The sequence below is a fragment of the Cinclus cinclus genome, chromosome 1 (genome assembly GCF_963662255.1).
Source record: "Cinclus cinclus chromosome 1, bCinCin1.1, whole genome shotgun sequence".
In the NCBI taxonomy this organism is placed as follows: Eukaryota; Metazoa; Chordata; class Aves; order Passeriformes; family Cinclidae; genus Cinclus; species Cinclus cinclus.
This window is the reverse complement of record NC_085046.1, coordinates 22,248,590-22,268,295: the sequence shown is the minus strand read 5'-3', so window position 1 is coordinate 22,268,295 and position 19,706 is coordinate 22,248,590. Positions and strand designations below refer to the sequence as shown.

Genomic DNA, 19,706 nt, shown 5'->3' with positions numbered 1-19,706 from the left:
AAGGGAACTGCCAAACCCAGAGCACAACAGAAGAAAGAGCAAATGAAAATAGAATCCCGAGCAAACAAACAGAATTTGAAAACCACAACCCTGGGTAGAAAAATGCATGAATTATCATATGCTTGAGACAAATTGCCCTTTCTTTCACTCCCAATGTAGATGTGTCATCAGTGCCTTTGAGCAACCCACATGAAGGCCCTAACCAGGCTACAGAAAGCAGGAGTCAAGGACCCCTGCTGAATCTGAGTTTAAATATTATTTTAGAATTCCTATTGTCACCTCGCTTCCTATCTTACTTTTCCTTCATATATCTATATAACAAAAAAAACCCCTTGTTATACAGATATATATATAACAAAAAAGTAACACTACAATATTAGTAGAATATTAATAAGGCCATCTGGAGCTGTTCTCTGCAAAGTGAGGATGACAAACTGGCTGGATTTCTATTGCCTTACATTTGAAAAGCTTTTATACAATTGCATAAACCTCTTTGTTTTTTTTAAAAAAAATAGGTGAAAAAAATTAGAAATAGAAGTTTTTACATAACACATATCAAGTAAACTCTATCTAGCTTGGGCTTCTGATCCTTGGCTCTATCAGTAATTTAATTCCTAACACAAAGAAATATGTGAACACTTACTCTTGTCTTACTTCACAATAAAGAACTCACCAGAAATATCCTTTCAAGTTGATCTTGAATGTCTTTCATTCCTGGAAAAGCAGCGACCCCTTGAATCATTTCTACAAAGATACAACCCACTCCCCTACAGAAGGGGAAAAAAAAAAAAGAAAAGGTTAGAAAGATTTCTTATTGACCAAAAAGCCAACAACAATATTTTTGTATCCTTTGCCAGTGTTTAAATATTTTTTTTTTAATTGATGCCAGGTGGAAGGACAGGCATGTGCATTTGCTAAAATCAGTGTACACATATGAACACTTGTCAGGCGTTTGAAGAAAAGTGTAGATAGAGATAGCAGGAATGTGGTTGGTTGGGTGTTGAGACCAATAAAAGCACAGCTGCTGATTTCTACATTAGTGCTTCCCAAGCAGAATAGTCATGCTCCCAAAGAAACTCTGGAGATGCAGGAATGGCAGTGAGAGAGCATCCTTGGGAGAGGCTGAATGGGGACAGAATAATGACATGGAAGCACACTTAGCATAGGAGGAGGAAATGTGAGTAAAAAGGAAAAGGGCACATGGCTGCCCAAATGCTGGTAACCTGGGGGAAGTACTTGCTTGGACTTTCTTCTCGCCTCTTCCAGCAGAAACAAAAGAAGCTCAAAGCCCATAGCTGCTGACCCCATTCCCCAGAAGCTCTGGCTGAGAGGTCCTGCAATGGGCTGAGAAGCCATGGGATCCCTCCTGATCCCACAATGGCCACCTCCTTTACAGGAGGTTTACCAAGGCTCCTGTCCTTGGTTTCCCACACAACATACTTCACTCTCACGACTCCCCCTCATCCCACTGAGTTAAGCCAGTGGCAGAAGCACTAGGAAATCAGACACCACAAATATCTGAGGAACACTAACTACAGCACAAAATGCATTCTCAAAGGTTGAGGAAAGCTTCTGTGACTACCTCAAATTCCAGATAACCTGCAAACTCCTGCATCTCAAAAGCAAAGCGATTTACAAACTTCCACTTCTATCTTTTCTAGATGAAAAGAGCTCAAGGATTGCATGTTCTCTCAGCAAAAATAATTTTAAGATAAAACATCCCTCTTGGCTATCAACAGGATGCAGAATTTGATGATGTCCAACTACTTCAATTACATTCTTCTGCATATTCTTTTCTACAACCTTCATATGCAAACACCCACATATGCTGAACAACCATGTCCGTGTAAGCAACCACACATAAACACTCCTCACTCAAAGTAATAACATGTTTAAGTCCCCAGAACATATATCAAAATGAGCAAAGAATTTGCAACACTAACTACAGTACCACCTCCCTCTAAAGCTGAGAGTTTTGTTTCTGTGTCAGAAAAGCCCAGCAATAACCTCTAATTTAGCTTTGTTTTTAGAAGTAAATTATTTGGAATGTAGTAATTACATACCTTTTCATTGCTTATGCATCATGATTATGCATTCAGAAAGCAGCATTTAATTTTAGGATTTGTGTACATATATTGGTGAGGAACTGGTTCTCGAATAAAACAACTTAATGAAAACAGGTTGCATATTTTCATTTAGACTGCAGCTGAGTACTTATAGATACCACTTAACTAAAAGTATCAGTGAATAACCTGTGCTTTAATCATCTCTCAGGCTTTGACAAATACCCAATAATGAAACAATTTTACATTCCAGGACAATGAGGGTTGATAGTCCAATTTTTGAAGAAGAAAATTAAATATTCATCACCATTTTCTAATTCTACAACCCAGAGTATAGATGGAGTAAAGCTTCGCTGGCATAAAGAAGTGCAAGAAAACTTTGGAAAGCACAGTTGTGGTCAAATTTTAGAATAAATCAGGAGTTTATAAAAGAGAGGTTAAAATTTATGTTCCATATGCTTCTGCTGGTTACCAAATGAACTGAATTGATTAAACTGCCATTCATCATTTAGTCTGGTTAGTGCTTCATTAGGCACAGATAGGCACAATATATCTTAGTCAAATACTTATAAACAGTACCAGCCTCTCAGGTACCCAAGGAAAAATTCAAGATTTTAGCCAGGAGCCATTTATTCAAGATGAGTAATAAAACAATTGAACTTAGACTGAAGAGGATCACAGTTCAATTCCTGCAACCAGAAAACAGGCATTTGGTTAAGCCAGTGTATCACTTGAGAGCATATACAAATCTGCAGGGAATCTCCATCCAGCTGTTTGAACAGAAATGCTGTAAGGGCAGCAAGAAGATATTCACAACTTTTGTATTGTTTTACGTTATTTGTGAATTTGTCCACTTTTAGTGGTTCTGACACAAGTATAAGCAAAAAAATCAAGAACAGTGAACAAAACTAAAGAAAAAAATCCTGCTTGGAAAGAAGAATCCTATTATATGTCTTGGACTCCTGTGCAGCCTAGAATTCCATTTAGTCACAAACCAAAATAAAAAAGTACTGGAGTTAAACAAACACCTAATACAAAATTTAAAAAGGTTTTATGATCTTTGGGGAGAGAAATACAAGCAACCTTCAAGATTTGAGCTGGAAGACTGCTGTTCCCTTCAGCCCACTTGAAAATTAAGCCTATGATTGGTTTCAAAGGTTATGGTGTTCAGCACATTGATGAGTTAAGTCGAGAGAAAGAGATGTTTAAATGAATACTAAAATAAGGAAATAGTAATATAGAAGGAGTATGACATTAAAACAGGAAACAGATAGGAAAGATCCAGAAAGCCATAATAGCAAATAAAAGCTTGAAGATGGCTGGACAATATTTTGGATGTCATAGTATTTCCATGCATTGGTGAATTTTAGGATCACAGTGAGTAAAAACTTGAGTCTGTAATAGGAATCCCTGCATTGCAATATCCCTGCATTGCAAACTGTAAGTGCACACACTGCAAATGAGAAAATAAATAAAGTCTCTACAAGGCCTTTGCATTTCTCTTGTTTTTTTTGTAGACCTCACAAACTTTTAAAAAACAGTCTAGAGATGTTTTTGAACAAAGCAAAAACTATTTTCATGTCAGAAGAACTGGGTTTTGAGAAAAATTAAGCAAATTGTCATTCTTGGCTACAAGAAAACCCAAGGGACAACGGAGAATGTGATAACTCTGTATTTAAAATTATGCAAAATGAAGGACAGGGAAGAATTGATTAGGATTTTAATGGTTCCCAAAATGGTAGGTAAATCCAAAATAGTATTAACTAGAAATAGCAGAATGCCTCTAGGAAATAGAAATTTTAGGGTAAGTGTTAAGGAAATACAATTAATAATTGTGCTATACCCCAGCCTCCCAATGGACTTGAAGCCCAGTTACAGTAATGTAAAATGAGACAAGCTGAAATACTTAAGAATATTCTTCAGTAAACAGACTTGCATTTACAGTGGAGTGAAGCAAATCATCTCACACATCACTCCCAGCTGTAGTTCCTATGATGTAAAGATTACTTCTTAAAATATGTAATAGAGGCTTTAAGGTTTATGCATCTCCAAGGGTATGTTATTTAGGTAAATTTATGCACGTTCAGCATACAATGAATGACATTTTCAGGAGGCACTTATAAATAATTTTTGACAAAAGAGCATTACCTCGACAAATTTCTGTGTGTTCAGTTCAGATTTTTCCATTCTCTTTATAGGACTTCTGAGTTTGGATAAATAAGCCAAATGCTACAGTGTTGTTCAGAGATATTTCCAATGCAATGGCAAAGGATAAACTTGCAAAGTAGAAGTGACAGCCATTTAATGCTGAAATGGGTGGTTTACTCTCTGATGACAAAAAGCATGACTAAACCTATTGATATATTGATGAGAGCATACATGGCCATGCCATCTAATATTGCTCTTCTATTGTCCTGCTTAATTTCCTGGGACTCTGGCTGTCACTGTACAGCCTTATACAGAGTAAGAGTTACTAGCACAGCTGAATGGCTTCTCTTGCATTTGAATTGATATAAATGTAAAAATTAAGTTGAACGCCTCAGGAACCTTCTTTCTCACTGTATTTTTTTCTGCACAGCTTTTATTATTGCCTTAAAGTTGAGTTGCTTACTGGTGGATTGGTTTTATGTGTTTGGCTTAGGGATTCACATTCCTGTCTCTGTGTAACAAAGATCCTTATTGCTACAAGAATCTCCAGTGTATCTGTACTTGAATACTGTAAAACAAACGAAAAATAAAAATCAGAACAGCTTTGGTAAGGCATAATATAGAAAAGATTATAAGGGATGGCTCCTTCAGTTAATATTATGACTTTTCTTGATGAAGCTGTAAAAGAGAGTAGAGACACACTCCAGAATGAGGAACTGTTTCCAAACCAAGTTTTAATTTATACTTAAATCCTTACTATATATGTTTTAAAGTGTTGAATATTCTGCCTTCAACAGATCTGCTTTTTAGCAGGCTCAGTGCAGGTGATAATATTCAGCATATTCACAGTGAAAACTTATGCTGAGTCTTCACGTAATATTTTTATCTGGTCATTAAGTCTGTTTTCTGTGTGCAGGGGTTGACTTCAGAGGGGGAAGGCATTTTATGAAAGCCAAGTAATTCCTTTCAGCAATCCCCCTGGTGGGTTTTCTGAAATTCAAAGGAACAACAGAGTTTTCATTGAAGCTTCCCAAACAACACACTCTTTGTAATGTTAAATACATCAGAATTAAAAAGCAAACAGACAAACAAATAAAAACACAAACAGAACCCCACAAAACCTAGACAAATTTTGGGGGAAAGGAATGCAAAGCAAGGGACTTTTTTTTCTTTAGCTGACAAAAATCTGATTTATTTCAACTGCAGCAGACTGCCAGAGTACCCACGAATCCTGAAGTTGGTTGGAATTTGTCTTTCATGATCATTACTCTTTGATATATAAGAAATAACATCTAATGAATAATACAGTCTGATAAAAATACAGTGGCAATAAGGCAAACAGCAGTTCTCACAAGATAAATAATAGTGAATCAAAATTTCCCTTTCATTATGACAAAAAACATTCAAATTTGTGCAGGAAGCATATGCAATGAATGAAAACTAATTTACTTGAGAGCATGATGGTTCAAGGTATTTCTTTAAAGTCAGACTTGAAGCAATTGTAATTACAAGAGAATAGAGTGGTCATGTATCACTGAATACCTAGAAATAAAAGCTCCAGAATTTTTTTCTTTTGTAGCAGTACTCAGATTCTATATTAAGAAATACTATATTCATGAAGGATCCCTTCTTGTGGGATTCTTTCTATTTGACCCACTTGTTCTGTAAAAGCAGAGTCAAAATAAGCTCAAGAAAATACTCTTCAAAGCAACTACTTGAGCAACATTTTGCCAGGAGACACTTTCATGTTGAACATATACTTTCTGGTTTTCTTTTCTGTATCCAGATACTTTCATAATGTACTTTCTTTACACACATGAAAGGTATTTCTATCAATGAAAAAGTAACAGCAAATCTGATGTTGCAAATGGATAAAAGTAGTTTTCAGATAGGAAATGAAATCTGCTTCCCATAACTACAGAGCCAGACAGTTCCTCACTTCCTCAGACACAGCACTGTTATAAATCTGAGCCTATAGAATTTTCCAATCAAAACCTAATTCAGCTGATAGAACTCTTGAAGAACGCACTGACAGCGAGAGAAATTTAATCAACAATACCTTTATAGTTACTGCAATATGACCTTAATACCCTAATCCTACACATTAGCATTTCTTTGGAGTGGAAGTCATAATCCTGAGGAACATCAAGGGCAAAAGAGCTAATTTCCCCTATGCTGTTTTCTCTCTCAAGCTTCAAGAAGTATTTCTTCAGGGCATACTGGGACTACTGCTCTCACATTTCTCTCACTGCAAACAGTTTAAAGGAGAAACAGGATAAAGATGCCTTTGAAATGTCCCCCGTGTAAAAACTGTAATTTGGTGCATTTGTGTCTAGGACAAAATTCGTTTTTACTTAATGAATGTCTTAATTATGGTTGCAGGTCTTCATTGGTCAAATATTAATGAAAGCATAAATGGAATTATACTGAGCACTCAAATCCACACTCATAGTAGGCTATGTGTAAAAAGTGGTGTGCTCCCACATACCATTTATTTCTCTAACAATAGGATAGAGAAACTCCCTATGAACAGGTTTCCCTAAATTAAGATCAGATATGAAACCATGTACAACAACCCAGATGTAACAAAGTTAAACAAGAATTATTTAAGAAGCAATTTTGTAACAATTTGCTGGCCTAGGTTTAATTTATTTCTTCCCCAGTACTAAACATAACTGATGCTAGTTAATAAAAGTGAATTTAAAATATATCCCAGTCCATAACTGCTTATGTTACCTGTACTGTGACTAAGAGTGTGTTTTTTAATAAATAAAACAACAGAATTTGCAAAAAAATTCCCAGCTGTTAGCAAACACAGTTTAAAGCCAGCTGCACTTCTAAATAAAATATCCCTAGTGACTTCTTGATGTAAGCAAGCCAGATGCAGCAGCAGCACATGCATTATCAGAATCAAATGGATTTAACAGCCTGTTTAAATTGCTTAATTTACTAATATTATACTCTTCCTGTAAGGAACAAAGAGAATAGGTTATTTTAGGGATTTTTTTTGCCTATGTTTCTGTGTTACTTATATATGGGTTTTAGTAATCCATAAATCCTTTATGTGTTGAAGCCTATTTTCCTTGCATTGACTTTCAAAGGACTGTAAAATTCAAGGATTAGGACAAGTTACACCAGAGGCAATGCAAAACCATTTTCCTAGCTACTGGTAAGTTCTCATCAAGAGGGAAAAAAAAAAAAGCAGCTATATCAAAGGTTATCACAACTCTTTGATGCAGTTGTGGGTAGTATAATACATTCACATAATGCTGCTGTATCAAATGCTGTGAGCAGTAAATCACCAAGGCCAACACACTGATTTCCATCACCAGCCTGACACCACTACTGCAAGTACATCTTCATTAGTATTATTTTATTGCCAGGGGTTATTTAAAAAAGAATGCAGGAGAATGCAACATTGCATGTGGATCATTAGCTTTTAGTTACTATTCTAATTCTCTACACCAGCAAATGAAGTGTAAAAATAGCCCGCAGCCTCTGCCACCTGCTTCCCAGCCACTGCCCAGTGGTTAATATTTGGACTCTTTTTCATGCAGCTGGTCTTCTACTCTGTGGGAGCCTCACTTTCTGTTCCTGGGGAACCACCATGAAATGTCATTTATCATGGCTATAGAAAAAGCCCTGTGACTTTTTCTTTTCTCTAAATAGAGGAAACAGCTGTGCCCTCCACCTTAACATTATTTAAATATTTAGTGAAGTGGCTGCCTAGTTCTGTCATCATGTAGGTCATCAATAATGACACAGAAGAGCACACACTATCTGCCATAAGGACATAATGCCAGTAATTGCATAAAAATGCTAATGCTACAAACACACTTTTGATAACAAATTACCAAATTATCTAGGAATCTGATGGTAGACAGGTTTCTCCTTGTCTCCCTTCCTCCCACTCTGGGAAGCCACTAAATGGCTTTAATGTAATTATGGCTCAGGTCTGTGCAGCCATTGAGTACGCAGAGCCCCAAGGCTGCCCGAGCTCCAGCAGGGCTCATGTCAGATGTGCCAAGTGAGCACAAGTGACCTGAGCACACAGCTACACCTCTCACAGTCACACTGCGAGTGCTGCCTCAGACTACCCAGCAAAGCATAGAAGTAAAAATCTAAAGCTCTTCTGCCACACACAGTATACATTTGCTCTCATCAGATTGCTGACGTGGCAGAGGCTGAGCCCCTGCACAAATTGCTGCCGTGTGAAACTGTATTACTAGGTCCCTTTTCCCTGAGCCCTTCATAGTTCCTCAGTTTGTACAGGGCAGAAAAAAATACTGTAAGGGATACAAATGGAGTACAAGAGGAATATGACATTGTTTTTTCATTTGAAACTGAACACACCACCTTTGACCCATGAGCACCTGGATGGTTTTTTTGGCCTTTATAAAATGCTCTGTACAGGAGACATAATTTATTGATATTGTTGAAGATGTAACTACTGTGCTCTTCCCCAACACTCGAGTCATTTTTGTCAGAAAACAAAATAATGACCAGGACTGCTGAAGTACCACTCTAAGTCCTTCCTAGATCTTCCCTGCTGCCCATGTAATTTGAATATAAACATATGATTATGAAGGACATGCTCAGGACATGTTGCAGGTATAGTAGCTTTTAAATGCTTTTAATTAGCTACATGATTTAATCTTTATTACAGGAACACAACATATTTTGATTGGACGTTCTAATAGATTTTTTACTAAAATCATCATTACGGGGAAATGTAAAAAGATCTATTTTTGACAAGCTATTGAACTTTAGAGAGAACCAGTTTTATTTGTGGAAAAGTTTTCAGCAATAATAAAACATATTTTTAAATACCTTATCCAGTTTCACAGTACAGTGTTTTTTAAATTGGGAGGAGTTAGAAAAATAAATTTCCAATGTTGCTTTTAATGAAAAAGAAAGCATTTTAAAGTGCTTTTTAGCAGTTTGCCCTGTTAAAGCATTGAAATTTTTCTTTTGCTTTTCCCATATATTCTGTGTAATTTACAAATTGACTCATGTGTGTGCAGACATACACAAATACGTGTGACTTAAGAAATGAACAAATGTAGAGGGAACTATGAGAAGGTGAGCAGAAAGGACTATTTATCTCTTCCAGCTACTTCCATCCTCTGAGTCAGTTGTCCTGCTCACCCCAAGCAAGCTGAGCTTTTTGCTGAGGGTGTGTGAGGTATTACTTGGAAAAGAGGTGATTGTAAAACATTAGGAGCAGATGGGCTGCAGACACTGTATGCAACCTTTGAAGATGCTAGCTTGAACCTGATGTTTAGGAAAACAGGAGAGTTTTGGGACAGATGAGAAAGTGAGATGTAGAAGGAAATTTCAGACCTGTGAAATGGAGAACAGTCTGAGGAAATCCAGACAATTCATGAAGAAGATGCTGCCTCTGCCTCTCTGGCACACTTGCAATATCACAGTGTTCACATTTGGAGTTTTCTCACTGTCCCTTTCTTATCTCTTGGTTCACCTTCCCTTAGAGCTCAAGAAGCTGCAGCAGCCAGGCCCCAGTTGTACTAACCACTCACTTCAGTGTTAGATATTCTAGTATTTATACTCTGTAACCCCTTCACATGAAACAATCCTGTGATTTCTAAATCATGCCCCCCAGGAGTCAAGATTTTCAGGAAAAACCTGTTTTCATCCCATAATCTCTGATTTCAGCTACAGGACTAAATACAACCTCATGTTTCAGTTCCCTTCCCAGGTAAAAAAATTTCCTGCAAGGTAATCAGTTTCAATATTATCTTAATACAATACAATACAATACAATACAATACAATACAATATTCAGTTTCAAGATTAACTTAAAAAGATTATTCACACACCATATGAAAATATAAGGTGATTTTAACCTTATCTTACGGTTACCTCTAGATTTTCGTGTAATCATAATTCTAACTTTGGTTTGCCTGTACTAAAGAAAGATATTTCAGTGAACTGCAAAAAAAATTACTGTATTTTTCTGAGAATTCCTGAGTATAATTTTTTCTCGAATGAATTGTAAAGGTTTACAAAGTCAAACGTGTTAAAAAAAACCCAAAACCAAACCAACCAACCAACCAACCAAAAAAACCCTCAAATCAAACAACCAACCAAACAAAACAGAACTCAAACATTCCAGAGCATCTTCCTTTCTTTGTAAGGAAGAGGATTTTTTTCCATATTTCAGAATTTGTATGGATTATAGAGATCCTGTCACCTCAAAATCTACAGTATAAATGAAGAACCTCCAGCTTGGTTTTTAAGTCAAAAATCCCAAATACCTTCCTTGTACCTTCCTTGTTCAAAACAGGACTAAATGATGTCATCAAAAATGAGCAAGTTGATATATATTCTACAAATCAAACTACTCTTCTAAACCTGCAAGTCTAAATAACATCCATAGGTTTGAAAGAAAACTATTCAAAAATATTTACAGCTACCAAATACAGTAGATTAAGAACTGAGGTTTTATGCTCACAACCAGAGAATTCTGGTTTTCTCCTTGCTGTATCTTATGCAAAACAAGTGTCATATCATAGGAAAGTAGCACCCTGAGGCTGCAAAAGTCAGACTACAGTCTCTTGCAAAGCACCAATGGGTGCTGTGTCAACAGCTGGTAGCAGCTGCCAGACAGTGGGGTGGCAGGAGGGGATTCCCTTTGGGAGATACTGCATGAACCACACATAGCACTACACAGATGTTTTTTAACCTGTACCCATGATCTCACTACATATTTGGTTTACATGCCTGAAAAGCAAGGGCTAAAGCATCTACGTAGAGTCTTTTCATCAACACTTACCACATGTCAAGGCAGGTGGAATATTCTGTTGATCCCAGAAGGACATCTGGAGGCCTGTACCATAGGGTTACCACTTCATTGGAATATGTATGACTAGGAACTGATTTAGCTCTTGCAAGACCTGTGAGGTAAACACAAATTAACTATTAAATTAATAATAAATAATCAAATTAATGTAAAAAAAGCAAAGAAATAGTTTGCTGCACTGTTGCAATCTAAAAGGATATATGAGCATGTATCACATAATATGACAGTTATGTTGCAAGAGTATTTTTCTTCTAGAACTGGAGTATTTTACTTAATGGCAGCATCTATCATTAAGTACCTGGCTAAACAGAGCTGTGAATATTATGAAGGGATAATAAAAGATGCTTTTCATAATGACAAACACAGGCCCAGGAGAGATGCAAAGACAGACTGCAGTATACCTAAATAAAAGACAAATAAACGAAGATTTTAATTGCCATTAACTGTTCATCCTGAGGCATGAATGGTCTTCAGTTTCAGTGTTATTTAGAAGAAGAAAATGAAAAGGCAACTCCCAGACAAATGATGCCACAGATGAGATTTGGCTTCTTAGGGAAGCCTAGGAAACCTTCAACAGCTTACACTGCAAACCCAGCCTGCTCATTCAAGTTTACGTTTGAAAGCTGTAGACACCCTTACACATTACCATTCAAATAAATGTTAATATTGCAGCAGTACAGCAGAAAATGGTATGTGAAAAATTCCTCTCTCTCAAGAATTGTGTATTGGCAGTGCTCCAACTTCAGAAATCATTTCAATAAAATCTCTGGCCTACTAAAGATATAATATTTACAGTAATTGTCTTTTAAGGTTGTCAGTCATTTAAAATAATTCACATTACCTCACAATCTATGCAAAAGGGAGATCATCATCATATGCTAAACTGAGAACTTTACAAGTATGTTTCTCTAAAAAGTACTCTCATCCAGAAAATGGGAAAAATATCTTCAGGGCTAAGTTGACTCTTCGTAGCGTGGGCCTGCAAATGCTTTTCCCAAAATATCTGATCCTAGCTACTGCATTGAACATACATTTCCTTGCTGGGAACACTGGACATGCATAAGTAATTGAAATCAGGAGAACACAGTAATGGGTGCTTTTTGGTGTCCTCCTGAACTACTGGTTTTCCTTTCAGAAAACAAATGGAATTACTGTAACAGAAGGTCATGTTTTACACCTTACAGAAACAAATAAGCAAAGTCATACACTCAGAAAGAAATAAGCAACATGAGAATTCCTGAAAGATTGCAGAAGAGAGTCCTTTGCCCTTTTCTTCTCTGCCCCTTTCTTCTTAATACAGTAGAAAAACCTGTCTATGAACATTTCCTGTCATGAATATATCTCCCATAGCAATGATAGCCAATCTTGCCAGCAGACTGCATTATCAGCTGATTACAGCAATTAGACCAGTGTAGGGGAATAATTTGGATTGTATGCCATGATCTCTTCTTTTAAAAATGACATTTGAAACATGAATGCCTATTTTTCAGATTTACAGACCTCTCTTTCTTTAAGGTCTGTGCACCTTTTCATCAGCTTGATGAAAAATTTGGCTTACAAAGACAACCCAGGGTTGGCCAGGTACTGCCCCTAAGAGGCCAGAGGAGAGGCCACATCATGTGTTCCATACTGTCTCTGCCTTCAGATTAAGCTTTTTGCTTCTAGGAAACCAGAAACCACCAACAGCTTGATCTGGTGAGCAGTTCCTATCCCTGGCACACAGGACCATTAACAAGCCTGAGTTTCTGTGCATCTATATTCCACGTGACTAAACTGAAACAGTATTCCCTGAATTTGTGGATATGGACCTACTACTGTTAAGCAATATAAAAATTATTAAGGGATTTGAGACATCTGGATGGTGAATGATTCCATCCTTTTTGCCTGTCTGAGCCCCTCCCCTTAGTTTTGTCTGTGGAATACTGAATTTGTTTGCAAATTCTGAACTTCTACCAAGCTTTCATAGGAGAAGAGGCATAACCAAGCAGGGGAAAGGCTTCTTGAAGAAGCCACATGATGCATTTTGGGGAAAACTGTCAAAAAACTTTAGCTTGTGGGATGACAGACAAACTCAAAATTTTCACGACACATTGATCTACCCATTCCAGAAATCTCCAATGCAGAGAGAAATGAGCATCCAACTTGCCATTCCACTAAACATGTTGCAAATAATAACATCATAACCATGCTTGCCAGCATTTCTGCCGCTCTACTGACAAGAATGGAGCTTTGCAGATGTTGTAGTCAGCCCAAGCACACCTTTCCTCCTCTCCTCTGACTGTTCGGTGTAGAACAAGTCCTCCAATTCTGCTGGGAATGCCACCCATGCTGTTTCCTCAATACACTGCTTCTAGATCTCCTCTACCTTTAATCCATTCCAGGTTAATGAAAATCCACCTTATTTTCAAAGAATGGCCCTTTTAGGCTAGTCCCAGCCTGTTGGACAATTAAATGTTTTTTCTTTAATCCATTCTTCACTCTCAAAACACTATGAAAGTTTCATTTGAGGTTGGCTGCTTCAACTGGTTTCTCAGTTATAAGAGGATCACTAATGGAATTGAGAAACAAACAAAATCTTAATTTGTAAAAGCAAGCTGAGGCCACACATTGGTATCAGACAGCACCACCAGGTTAAGAGGTGTTCTAGTTTGAGTTAAACTGTAACAAAAGGTTTATGAGTTCAGGCCACATGTTTTAAGTTGTGGCCAATTGGTTTCCTAGTTGGCCACACACACTGCTTTAGAAAGCAAATGGAAAAAAAGGAAAGCAGGAGTGAATGACCAAGGGAAATACTTACAAAAGCTAAAATTTGAAAGGGGAAAATTTGTCACAGTCCTACTGTTCAGTCAGTCACTCACTCCCCTTGTGACAGGACCTGAATCAGGCTAATGCCTCAGAGGAGCTGCTTTCTCACAGGGAGGGAGTAACCTTTGCTTTTTCTGAATAATTCTCTGCTCTGCATAAAGAATGCATTTAGCAATAATGAATACTTTCACCCAAAGTGAATGCAAATGTTTCTCATTGCACATGAGATAAGAAAAAGATAGTCTCATCTTTCTGATATATTTACAATCCAAAAAGAATGCTATCAAAATATATATGTGAAACACCAAGATACTACATTTTTTGTTTTGATGGTCCAGATACAAATAGATGACAGTTACCAGGGCTTTTTCAGATATCCTTCTGAAAGAAAACTTGCTACATATTTTATACCCCTTTGCACATCCAAATATGCTTACTCATGCAAAATTTATTTAAGCACATCCTTCAACAGAAAGAAAACTGAAGGGTAGGATTAATTAGCACAGCATGTTCAATCACTTTCTTTAAGAGTTCCCTGTCTGTTTCCATGGTTACACTACAGGAAGAATGACAATCTCATTTTTAAAAAGCAGAGCTTATAAGGGGATCATCAAAACTTCAAACCTTAATGGCCCATGTGCATAAAAGCCACAAGGTAAGCAGCAGATCACCAGGTGAGTACACCTGGTACATTTACATACTGCTGCCTGAGCACACTTTCCTGAGCCTGGGAAGGTGGAGGAAGGACCTCCTGACAAGCAGTGAACTCCCCTCTGATTCCTGTGTCTTACCAAAGATAAAAGGTCAACACATGCCCTGCTGTTGCAGCCCTATTTTGAGAGAAGGAATCCAAGGATAAGGTCCAGTTATTAAAATTTAGGTTGTCAGACCCACTAGTGAACTTGCGTGTAATTGCAGGAAGGACAGACACTGTTTAATGTTCTACAGGCACTGACTTCTATGACCATTATTTTACCCAAAATGAAAGAAGAAATTGTTCTGATGCATTACATAGTGCAAGGCTTGCACAACATCATCTAGCTGCTCTGTGGCACAAACCACAACTTAATTTTAACTCATTCATTAAACAACAGCTCAGGATACCCTGGGAAGCCCAGTATTCAAAATACAGAGTGAATAATCTATGTCTTTGTATGTTTATGTGTCTTTAACACAGCAAATCCCCTGCTGCGTCCTACTCTGAACTTAAAAAAAACCCCTTTTTTTTTTTAAGAAGAAATTTTCTTGCTTGGTAAACACGATTGTCTCTGCTTCATCTGGCTGTATCTTGGACTCAGAGGCTGTATCTGATTTTACCTAGTATCAGTTATTGACAACACATATTGCCCTGATTTATCACTGTAACTTTCAAATTGTATTTAGCTTTTACAAGAGGCTGTAGCTACATCCAGACCCGATACCTATCCAATACACACACCTTTGGCTACCTGAGCACAAATATTAATATTTGATATCTCTCTAGCTGCAGGATAGCTTCCTAGCCAACTTCACATGACAATCAGGAAGCCTTTGTTCACAACAAATATGATTCTGCAAATGAGAAAACCAGTCACGTCTGCAAAACAAAGGCTTACCAAGGATGTGCATGGTTTCCTTTCTATTATACCTTAAATGTGTAGAGCAGTTTATTATTTTGATTTAGATATATTTAAAAAGGCTCTAGCAAGCATACTAAAAATAAGGTGTTTTTCTTATTGCTTTTCCTTGATGCAGATTCTTCGTGTGCTTCCTTTTTAAGCTTCCTGCTTTGTTTATTTAACAATTACTTTGTTTGAGGTAAATGGCTTATTGAACTGTAACTATGAGTCAGTAATAATATTAAAATGTTGCTAATGTATTCTATTGTAGATCATGAACTGTCAACCTATTTACTCAGCTACTTGTTTTCCACATTTATTCAGTGAATACTTGAGTGACAACAAAAACTAAAGAAGTAAAATGGGTGGAGACACTGACACTGCTTCAGTGAAGTGGTCAGCACTCTAACCTAGAAGCCAGGTCTTGGCAATCAAAAGCGTCCTGCAGCCTTTAGGTCCCTCTGCTGTTTATCTGAATGCATCTGTCTCCAACATGAAGCTTTACCAGAGCATCTGAGTTAAATCCCTCTCAAAAAAACAAATTAACTACAATATCCCATGTCCTAGTCCTAATATAGCCATTAACTTATGATAGTGCTGTTCATTTATAGAAGTTACAATCAGAGAGACTAATTAGGATCTCAAAATTAGTATTCCCAAAATGCACTTGAGCAATGACTAGTCTTTGAAACTGGAGTGGCAAGAGTCAGTTTTCAAGAGACAGAGAGAAGTAAGTAAGACAAAAGGCATGTGTGCCTCTCAGCCTGTCTGGTTTTTCCAGCTGTTATCAGCTGTTGTAACAAAAGATTATTTTCCCTGCAAGTTTTATCTCATGTATGTCTTCAGACAATCACTTAGAGTAACACAGACAATGATTATTCTAGTCTGTGAACAGGACTCAACTGTCAGTTGACAAATACAAGTTACAGAATGGGGAGACACAGAAATACTTTTCCTGTTACCAGAAAGAATGACTCTAGCACTCCTGAAAAGTGTTTGCCCTTTTCCAACAAATCCAGCATCATTTTTTTTATTATAACCTCTCTCCCCTTCCCCTCTGCCTCCCAAAGGATCATAGAAAGTAGAAAAAAGGAATACAAGACAGAACTCAGCTCTTGGCTGCATCAGATCACTTTACTTGATTTTCTTCGAAAGCTATCATAGCTATAAAGCTGTTTATTTCTTTGCTTTAAAATCCTCGTATATAATTTCTGATATGTTTTGAAAAAAGGCACACTGATTTTGATCGTGTACCATGACTGAAAAATTTATTCCTTGCCTATAAGCAGGAAAAAACCACACTAAAAATTGGGTACTGTGCAAAAGGTGGTACACAAATACAAAAGAAATATACACTCCACTTTTGACACCAGGAAAATGTATCTAAGCCCATGGCATTCTGGGTCAGCAGGAATATGTTCAAAGTGCCTCTACTAGTCTGGAAATAGAAAAGTAACAGTGTGGGCAGGAAAAAAAAAAAGGAAACAAACTGCATCAACATTATAAACATTCACATAGATGTAAAAGCTAGCAGGACTCAAGGCCAGTAAGCAATTTCACATCAAAGATAACTTCTGCATTACAGAAAAGACCTCGATTCCTTATGGATATGGTATACATGCCCACAATAGCCTTAACAGGTGTTTGATTTAAATCTTGTTCTCCAGATTCCAGATTTTTATTTAACAATTTGTTGTTTCATAAAAAGTCTATGAGAAGATGATGTCCTCTACTCCTATAAATGCCCCAGCAGGAACACACCACTGTGCTAATAAGGCTGTAAGTGAAAATGTCAGAATTACTCATTTCACAGTGAAGTTATTAGGTCTGAAGCAAAGAGTTAACAATTGCTGAACAGATGGTTTTAAATTGGAAAGATCTGCAGAGTGCAGTAAGGAAGTTCTAGAAAGGACGAACAGGCAGAAAATAATTCTTCACTGAAAATGAGAGCTAATGCACCTCAGGATATTTCAGTATTCCTTGAGAAAAGAAAAAACGGGGAAGTAGTAATGAATGAATGAGCCTAATCAATACTGGACAATTATTTGTGTAATAGTAATAATTTACACGTGGAATTTTAAGACATGACTAATGAACTTGCCAAAGACAAGAAAGGTAGCAGACCACTTTCACACAGTTTTGAAAAGACAAAAAAAAAAAGATATTCAGGAGAACAGTGCTGTATAGAGACAAACTGAGAGCTATGGATGTCCCATTTGGTGAAGTATAATAGTCCACCAATAGAAGCTAACAAGCAACTGCAGGCTATTGTGTTTGAAGCTAACAATTTACTGTGATCTCTTCCTTCACAACTAAAAGCAGGACAGCAAGAGTCATTTCTGGATGACTCCATCTGGCATTCAAGTAAAAAACGAAGCAACCCTTTTCAGCTGGAGCCTGGAAAACTTATAATTTGATAGGTACTTGACGTATGGCATGAGACAGGTTAAATACAACACAGCAGTAAAGAAATGAATATGCTTGTTCTCCAAGACCTATCTTTTCTAGAAAATCATCATGTAGACAAACTACCTCCCCCTCTACCCAGGTGCAAAGAGCACTGAACACATACCAGATGCAACTCAATTTCACACAGGGCATCAGTACCATTAAAGCCCTTCTAGTTTCATGTTGTATTAAACCTGACAGCTGAAGAACTGTTTAATAAACACAATTTGTTGCTACTGTAGTGATTTACAGTCATCCACATACAAACACAAGAGCTAAGTTTCACTGACAGTTTTATGTTTAAACATCTAATCCCAGTTGTTTATCCTTAGGTAAGTTTTTCTTATCTGACCATACAACACTGGCAATGAAAAGGTGATGCCACGTATGGCTCTCTCCAGCTATTGAAGGGGTCCACAACTCCCTGAAGTGAACCCATGCAGTGAAGCCATGGATTGAAGGCAACAACAGTAGCATGGCTACTGGGATGTTACTCTATGGAGTGATTTCCTCCAGTGGGATCAGTTTTGCTGACCTCTTATGTCCTATTGTGATGTGAAATATCAAGACAACTTTGACAAAAAGCGTATCTCTAGTCATGGTCAGCTATTAAAAAATCTCATCAAGTAGCTACAAATTTACTCGAACTTGTCTAGGATAAGTAGTTTAACAACAGCAGGGCTACATGGAAAAGCAAGTATTTGAACAGTATTAATATCTACAGACAAAATAATATTTTTGAAAAGCAGATCTAACAAGTATTTTGTTTATAAATCAAACATTGTTGCCATTTGACATTACCCTGCAGGAGTGGAATCTGTGTATTTGAAAACCTGTCACCCCGTGGGTGCTGAAAACACCTACTCTTAAAATACAAGGTCTGACTTATGTATAAATGACACAATTCCATGGCTAGTATCCACCAGATCCCCACCCCTGTAATACAGAGCCAGTGCAAGTAGGTTTGATGTGCCTCCTTTTCCAGCCAAAGTGTCACCTGAGCACACACCCCGATGCTGCAGAATGCAGCTGCCTTTGGTCCCTCATCCACCCTCAGCTCACGAACCACTGCTGCCCTGCCTGGCACAAACTGTTCTCTAGAGCTCATGGAGTTTAGTCCAGGCTGCTTCCTATACCCAAGCCAGACTATTTATAGATAACACAAATATTTAGCTGACTTTTGTCATTGCTACAATATGATATCTCACAACTTATGTATTCCCTTAGTAGGTAAAATACACTCTTGGAGTTCTACCAAAGAGCTCCAGTACATTTTGCATGTGTTATCACATTAGTACATACATTCACATACTAGGTAATACCCACAGCATCTAAAGCCACATCTGACTGCACAGGCTTACATCAGAGAAAAATGATCTCAAAACAGACATTGGTGCAAAAGTAACAAAACGGGAAAAATAAATCTCAATCATACAAAAGCTTCTTTAAATGCAAAGAACAAAATAACTACAAAATAACTTGAAGAGTTCACTGATTTTAGAAATTGTTTCCACTTTGCTCCCAAGAGTTAAGCCGTTAAGAAAATCCATATAAGCATTGTTGCTTCTGTAAAGCAGTTTTATAAAGCAACATCTAAAACCAGGAATCTCTTGAGTCTCAGATTCACCTGTTCAATTGAATTGCTCTTCAAAACCCATTTAATGTATATGTCATCTTAAATTATCTGAATCACAAATCTTACAAGAAAACCTTTATGTGAGAGACATTCCAATATGCTTAGGTCTAAATTATTATTTGACTTTGCATCAATAATAAGGCATCTGTATTCCTGCAGAGCCATCTATTCAGTTCTTAATACAA

General features: G+C 37.2%; 1 protein-coding gene across 3 annotated transcripts in view; it reads right to left on the bottom strand.

Annotated features, from left to right (window-relative positions):
• The window catches only part of CDK14 (cyclin dependent kinase 14), a 248,760-nt gene that overhangs the window by 57,632 nt on the left and 171,422 nt on the right, over positions 1 to 19,706 (bottom strand). For all 3 annotated transcript variants that reach the window (XM_062494811.1, XM_062494819.1, XM_062494827.1), the window contains 2 exons: positions 11,008 to 11,128; positions 674 to 767 (listed from right to left, as the gene is read on the bottom strand). In XM_062494811.1, the coding sequence (XP_062350795.1) occupies positions 674 to 767; positions 11,008 to 11,128 (215 nt within the window). The remainder of the gene's footprint in view (positions 1 to 673; positions 768 to 11,007; positions 11,129 to 19,706) is intronic.